This window comes from Neomonachus schauinslandi, chromosome 12, assembly GCF_002201575.2.
Source record: "Neomonachus schauinslandi chromosome 12, ASM220157v2, whole genome shotgun sequence".
Taxonomy (NCBI): domain Eukaryota; kingdom Metazoa; phylum Chordata; class Mammalia; order Carnivora; family Phocidae; genus Neomonachus; species Neomonachus schauinslandi.
The window spans coordinates 11701335-11709109 of record NC_058414.1 but is presented as its reverse complement, the minus strand read 5'-3'; the positions used below and the strand labels follow the sequence as shown (position 1 = coordinate 11709109).

Below are 7775 nucleotides of genomic sequence, written 5' to 3'. Positions count from 1 at the left end.
TCTTTCTGTGCCTCATATATATGTATCTTCATCACATAGGTTAGATGTATAATATATACATATATACATACTTATATATTTTTCTATACCTGACTTTTGCTTTCTTTCAGTCATTTTTGCCTTAATTTATAATAACATCTGTATAAATTTCCTAATAACGTTTGTAATTCACTGGGGTTTTTACTTAGTTACTAACATGCAATCATTATTAAACCTGGTGGGAATTGAAGGTTAATGCACTCGCTCGTGTCTGCACGTGTGTGCGGGCATACACACAAATATCACTGGGCCCATAAAGTAAACAGGTCAAAGGTTTCATCCAGCAAAATAAAAGAATAGAAAAGTAAGACATATTTGTAAATATAAAGCAAAACTGTAACAACTCTTATTTTTTAATTTTCAGGAAATGTAACTTTCCTACCTAAAACAAGTAAAAAGGGTTTCATATGAATTTACATGAACTTGGCATTTTACTTGGAGATAAGTAAACTTTCTGGTGGGTATAAAGTGTCTGTGGTAAGAAGTTAGAAGTGTCGGGACGCCTGGGTGGCTCAGTCGGTTAAGCGTCTGCTTTCGGCTCAGGTCATGATCCCAGGGTCCTGGGATCGAGTCCCGCATCGGGCTCCCTACTCCGTGGGGAGCCTGCTTCTCCCTCTGCCTCTGTCTCTCTCTCTCTCTCTCTCTCTGTCTCTCATGAATAAATAAATAAAATCTTAAAAAAAAAAAAAAAGTTAGAAGTGTCTTCAACACTCAACCCCCACCTTACCCCCTCCTTTTTTTCCCCTCAGGACATAAGGAATCTAACACCAAAATTGGAGGATGGAGCAGCAAAATAATAATAATAATAAACTTTAAACTTGAATATAGACCTGGCTTGGAATCTTCGTTCCAATTAATGTTACTTGATGCCTCTGATTCATCTGTAAAAGGGAGAACATCTAGTGGGTGGTCACATGGGGACTTGCTTGGTTCACATGGGCATTTACAAGTGTTACTGCCTCCATACAAGCCCTTAGATGGACACAGATACTACAGCAAAACCTATAGAAAGAAAGATCAGTCGGTTCATCCTTGACTAGACTTCTGTGAGGCCCTATTCTTTTCTTTCCTAAGTTATATCTTTTTCTAGCCCTAGTTGCTCCCTGCAATTCCAGTTTTCTAGCCAGAAGGGAAAGGAGGAAGAAAGGAGGAAGAAGGGGGGAGGGACAGAAGGAGAGAAGGAGAGAGGGAAGAAGGGAAGGAGGGAGGGAATGAGAGAAGAAGGGAGGGAAGAAAGGAATATTACTTTATTTCATGTTATTCGCCACTACAGTTTGAGAAATGGGAAATTAACAAAATGAATAAAATACATCTATTGCTGGTCCCAGCATCTGCAGCCTATTACAAAGCCTTGCCACAGCAATATTTATTCTTTTCCTCTCTGAGTTCTCTCGTTCCAGCTTTTGTCCTCTCTCTCCCATTCAGTCTGTATTCTCATGCTCGTCCCGATAATTACAGGAGAAACGAAATTATCACCCAGCAAAGGGTGTAGCAATTTGTGTGCAAAGTTGATCTTGGAAAACCAGTAAGACATAAAATAAAAATAAAAATAAAAAATAAATCCCAAACAGGTTTTTTATTTAACATAAGGCCAAAGAAGCTATCAGGCGTTGCTGAATACTGTCCGCTAACTGTACAAAATATTGACTGCATGCCTCGCAAACACCAAAATATCCGCTGGAATGCCATAGAAATAAATAACTTCTGCTATAAACACATGAAAACATATCAAACTGTTATCTCTTTAAACATATTGTAAATAAAAAAATTACCAGTACTTCTACACAATAAATATTAAGAAACCATTGACATAGTTGAAATGCACTCATATAAATTAACAACTTTAATTACATTAGCCAAACAGACGTCGGTTAAAGAACTGCATGTAGTATGCCAAAAAAAAAAAAATAATAATAAAAATAAAAAAATAAAAACAAACAAACAAACAACATCAACCACAGAACATAAAAAGTTTTAAAACAAAACAGACTTCAGATTATCTTGGCTTTCATAATTATATTTTTCTTTTAAAGAAAAATATCAACCCATTGTCAATGCACTGTTTTTCAAAGCATTTAAATAGAGGGTAAAACCCATTGGAAATTAATACAGAAGAAATGATTCACTTTATGCATAAAAAATAAATAATGTAGCTGAGACATGTGGTTTGCTTCTGCTCTTGAAGATGTGAACAGCTTCTAAGCATTCATTTTCTCTGACCCATACAACAGCTTCTCAGTGATAAAGGGTTTAATTTAAACACACACAATGTCCACCCCCAAACCTTCTGCCCACATCTACAAGTTCTAATTTATTGTGTAGGGTTTCAGGGTGACTAAGTTCTTCTCTACATTGAAAGGGAAGTTGCCAAAAGGCCCCCAGGAAATCATTTTTTTCAAGTGAACATAATAATTTGAATCTAAACTTAATACAACTGAGGCATTTGTGTTCTCTGTTTTTTAAAGTTACTTCTTGAGGTCCAATCCCATGGGGGGTGAAAAACAAAATTCACTTGCTCTTCCTTAGAGGAGAATGCAGGCATTCTCCTTGAAAACAAAGTGTGGAATCAATCTTAAATATCTATGAAATTGTTTGGTCTTTAGGGACAAGAAAATCCCAACTCAGTGTGCTGGAATTTGCCATGCTTTTTTTGAAAAAAATAAAAAGAAAGAAGGAAGAAAAGGAAGAAAGAAGGAAAGAGAAAGAAAAAAGAAAGGAAGGAAGAAAGAAGAGAAAGAAAGAAAGAAAGAAAGAAAGAAAGAAAGAAAGAAAGAAAGAAGGAAAGAAGGAAAGAAGGAAAGAAAAAGAAAGAATCCACACGACCAAATATTTATCATTCTTAAAAAATACTTGGGGTCAAATACTTTTCAGAGCTTTTAAGATTGGTATGAGTAGGTTTTTAAGAGCCTAGAGATCAGCCCTAGAGAAAGAGTAGAGAGATGCTAAGATCAGATAGAGCCACCCTGTTTTAAGGAAAACCTACTGTGAGGAACCCAATATGGTAGAATTTAAAAGCTTCTTCTTTTGGCCTCGTGCTGCTACATGAAAAGTGTGGTTGTTTACAAACCAGCATATCTTCCAAGATTATTAAAGATAGCAGCAATTTATAATTCTAGTTCAAGGCCACATAAATTTAATGAAATAATGTCAAAGTTTGGGGATGTTTGACAACCTAATCATTTAATTTCAATTAACACATCCCATTAAAGTATTATCATATGGAATTTCATTTTGCTCTGCTTCCAATCACTATGGCCACCAATCAAACTCCTTCTTATCCCCACTGTGTCGAGCACTCTTTTAAACAAGATGGCGCACACACTTGAGATGAATGGGAGCCACAAACAGGTATCAGCTGTCTTTCGAGCATCCTGCTTTTCCCACTGCCCTGGCCATCTCTGCTAGTGCACTGTGAACTAGGACTTGGGTCCCCACACTATTTTCATGGGTTCCATTATTAGTGCCACTACCAAATAAGAAGCAGTCCAAAAGGCCCTTTAAGTTTTTCATGCAAATTTCTAAAGTTGAACATCGCCATCCCCCTCTCCTTGAAACTTCCCTCACCATGCCCACCTTCCCCACCTGAATGATTTCCTGGTCAATGGTTAAGAGTGAGGAAGCAAGTACTAACTTTGCACGCTCTCCCTCTTACACGTAGAGTCCACTCTCATGGAGTACATGTTGTATTTCTGCATAAGAAAGGGTGGACCTCAAGATGTAGTAAGTATATCTACCCAGTAACAACATTAAAATAATTTGCCTACATACAGCCTAGTGTTATAGTACACCAATTTAGTATATATATTTCAAGAAGAACTAAACCACCTTTAGTAATGTTTGGTTTCTCACTATTTTATTTTCCTACAACTAATTTTTTTTAAAAAATCTATGAATTGACATAGGGCTGAAAGCTTCAGTATTTTACAAAATACTAATGAATGCAATTTTTCCAAATTATTAGTATTTTTTTCAATTTTTGCAAACCTCAAACAAGTCAGTAAAAATAAGGCTCTGTATTTTTAAAAGCATATAAATGAATAACTTATTAGCTATTCTAGGCAAGCTAAATATTGTGGAATAAATTAGTAGAAATTTAGCTTTAAGCATGTACTTTGATATTTATAAAACAAAGTATGTTTTTTTTCTTTTTTGCATCTGAGTCAATACATACCAACTTATATATCAAGAGTTTTGGCTGTAAATTAAAATATTAGGGATTTTTGTCACTGATGCCTCCCTGCAGTTCTCTTTCTTCTTCTCAATCTCTTAAGACCTTCCCCCCAAGTTATTTATCTTTTAATTAGTGACAACAACATTATTTAGCCCAGCAAGTCATAGTTCTCAGAATTAGGCCTTAATCATCAAAAAAAAAAAAAAGTACCCAACTCTTATTTTGGCCTAAAGATGAATTTTTTGTTTCTTTCCGAAAAAGCTTTCCGATTTAAGATTGATTCCAATAGATAATAAATATAAGTCACAAAACACACAAAAAAAATCAGCCTAGAACCTTGAAGAACATGAGTTTCCTGTTTTCCCTGCAGGGAATACCTGGTGGGATAGAGGTGGGGGGGGGTGGCGAGAGAGAGAGGAGGGAGCTGGGTCCCTGCACAATGAAAGAGGGTCTTGCTGAATAGTCACTGGAGTTTCCAGGCTTCTTCCCATCCACATTTTTTGAAATGTGCCCACCTAGTTCGGAGGAAAAGCAAAAACTATAGCCTATCCTTCTTAAAAATACTGTGTTTTGCACACAAACATTCATTGCTTTAAGAACATTACAAAATGACAGCCTGACGTGCTTAAAATGTGCATGGGCATGATGCGATCCGTGTATATATTCACACAGGTATGCGTATGCACAGGCCACGTACATATACACAGACAAGCATGTAGTGTTCTGGGATAGCTAACAGTGTACAGCTACTGTACTTCCAGTATGAAATGTCCCACTTCATGGATGTCAAAGGAGTCAAAAACCAAACTTCTCAGGTCCTTTCAGCCTGAACACAATCCGCCCTCCTCCGCCTTGAATCCCAACCCCTGACTCACTGATGGTGAATGATACCAACCACAGACAGACTGTTTTAAAGGCTCACACAAATGTCTTTGGTGTATGTGTCTATTTTTTAAGGTACAAAATAATAATAATAATTATAATTATAATAATAAAAATAGCTATTTTGTGTGCTGTAGCAGTTCTCTTATAGCTCACATTAAGTGCAGCTCTTAAACCCCCCCCACCCCCACCCAAAGAAAATACTTGTTAAATAAGGATTAGACAGGTCAAACACCATTGTAGTGCAAATAGTAAACGATAAAAAAAAAAACAACATTTACAAAATATAGAAATGTTTGGATCCAACAGATGGACAAACATATTCCTTTCAAGTATCTCTCCTTGAAGAAAATAAAAATTAATCAGGTTACTTCCAATACAAAAAAGTCTCTCATTTTGTTCTCTCTCAGGTAAACAGTTTCAAACCTATTAGGTTGCATAGTACTAAGTCATAAGCACCTTAACGAAATGTAACTTGGTATTCTTTGTTCCTTGATTTTGCTCTCTTCCCATTCTTGTTCTCAAATTTTTGTTTTGTTTTGTTTTCTTTTGTTTTTAGGTTGGTTTTTTGTTCTGTTCTGCTTTGTTGCAAAACTGGTACAGAAAAAGAAGTGTGACCACCTGCACACCATTGTTCCCTTACCAGTATGTGTGTGCATGTGTCGTGTGGAAATGCCTCCGTGTGTGTGTGTGTGTGTGTGTCTGTGTGTGTGTGCGTGTGCGCACGGGCTGATATACACAGAGAGAGGGTCACACAGACATACCTTACGACCTGGGTAACTGGGTGGGAAAGCGCCTGTAATTGGCTCTTTCAAACTCATGGCTTTCTAGATGCTATTTGGGTTGTGCCAGCCCACGTTATTGCAGACTAGACAAGTCGACTTCGAGGCTCACACTGAAAAGGGGACTGAAAAGGAGGAGACAATACTCCCGTGTAAGCGACTGATGTCATCACCTTGATATCAGAAGAAATGAAGGGGGTGCTGTTCTCCCTCTCCCTCCCAATTCCCGTCTTGTTCACTGCTTCATCTCTGAGCCCTGGCTAAGGAATTTTTCCACATCTTCCTTCATCTGTTTCAGGTTTTGTTTTTAGTTTATTTTTTTTTAATTTCTTTTTTTTTTTTTTTTTCTGCTTGTTTAACTCAGAAACCTTAAACATTTCTTCATTTTGCCACTGTCTTCTCTGGACAACTCTGGCTCCCGTCCCCCCTGGGCGGGGCGCTCTATGAGCACCCACACTCCTCCACTATCATGTTCTGAATGTCCTTCTTGATGATGTTCTGCCCATCATCATAGTACAGCATGGACATAGGTCTCAGCTTGGTGGGCACACAGCACGACTTGAGGTTGGCGAAGGGGCTGTGCCCCCGCATGCGGTAGTGGTTGATGACCGTCGAGTGAAAGGAGAGCGAGGACCCCGACGTGCCTGCTATGTGGCTTGGGCACTCACCCTCGCAGTAGTTGGCGTGATAGCCGGAGGGAGCGATGATCCAGTCATTCCAGCCAATGTCCTTGAAACTGACAAAGAACTGTTTCTTACAGCAGATGTTGACCTTGCCGTCGCACTCCAAGCCCCGCCGCCGCCGCCGATGGGGGTGGTCTTCAGACTGGCGGGCCTGCAGCATGAGGAAAGGTCTGTGGGACTGCTCCTTGTCCTCCTCTCCCCCTGCCCCTCCGTCTCCTCCGTCCTTCTTCTTCCCTTCCCCCTCCTCCTCCTTCTTCTTCTTCTTGCCCAGGAGCACCAGGCTGGCGCCCGTCTCGTGGCACTGCTCACAGGCAATCCGAACGTCCAGGGAGCTCTTGCCCTGGTCCAGCAACCGCTGGATGCTGCTGGACACCGGGAAGATGTGCCAGGTGCTCTTGCTCGCGTCCACCACCTTTTCCGATATCAACACTTCGTTCCTCTCCTTCATGAAGCCCCTCTCCTCGGCCTCCTCCCCTGTGTCCACGTTGCCCTGGGGGTGCTTCTGCAAGAGCTGGATGGTGACTTTGGTCCTGGTCCTGTTGGCCTTGGGGACTTTGAGGAAGAGCCAGACTTCGGCCCGCTCCACCACTGACAGGTCACTGCCTTCTTTGGAAATCTCAAAGTGCAGCGTTTTCCTGGTGGTGCCTGCGGACGAAACACAGCACAAGAGAGAGAGCAGGGACACTCGTTAGTTGTGCCGGGGGTCACCACCCACTCGTTTCAGGCACGCGGGCGCCTCTGCCGCGGGCCATCTGCAGCAGGGGTCACGAGTTACCGCCCATGGGAGGGCAAGGCGGTGTGGACATTTTTAAATGGTCGAGGAAAAAGAGTATTTTTGTGACATGTGAAAATTATAGGAAATTTACACTTCAGAGCCCATAAATGAAGTTTTATGGGACAACAGTTATGCTCATTTCTTTCTAGGTCATCTATGGCTGCTTTTGCATTAGATCATGGAGTTGGACAGCCACGACAGAGACAGGTCCACAAAGCTTAAAATGTTTGCTGTCTGGCCCTTTCCAGAGAAAATCTTTCAGCTCCTGGCTCTAAAAAGAAGAGAGCCTAGATCTCAGTCAGTGTCTGGGAGCCTGGGGCGGGGGGGGGGGGGGGGGGGGGGGGGGGGGGTTCTTTCCCCCCTTTACCCCTTTCTTTTTTTCCTAAAAAGGGGAGGGATAAATAAATTTGACCCCCCCCCCCCCCCCCGGCTGCCCCACCCCC

General features: G+C 40.8%; 1 protein-coding gene across 1 annotated transcript in view; it reads right to left on the bottom strand.

Annotated features, from left to right (window-relative positions):
• Positions 1 to 6002: 6002 nt before the first annotated feature.
• INHBA (inhibin subunit beta A) overlaps positions 6003 to 7775 on the bottom strand; it is an 11161-nt gene continuing 9388 nt past the window's right edge. Inside the window, exon 2 of the mRNA XM_021703711.2 lies at positions 6003 to 7202. Coding sequence (XP_021559386.1) covers positions 6316 to 7202 — 887 coding nt within the window. The 3' untranslated portion in view covers positions 6003 to 6315. The remainder of the gene's footprint in view (positions 7203 to 7775) is intronic.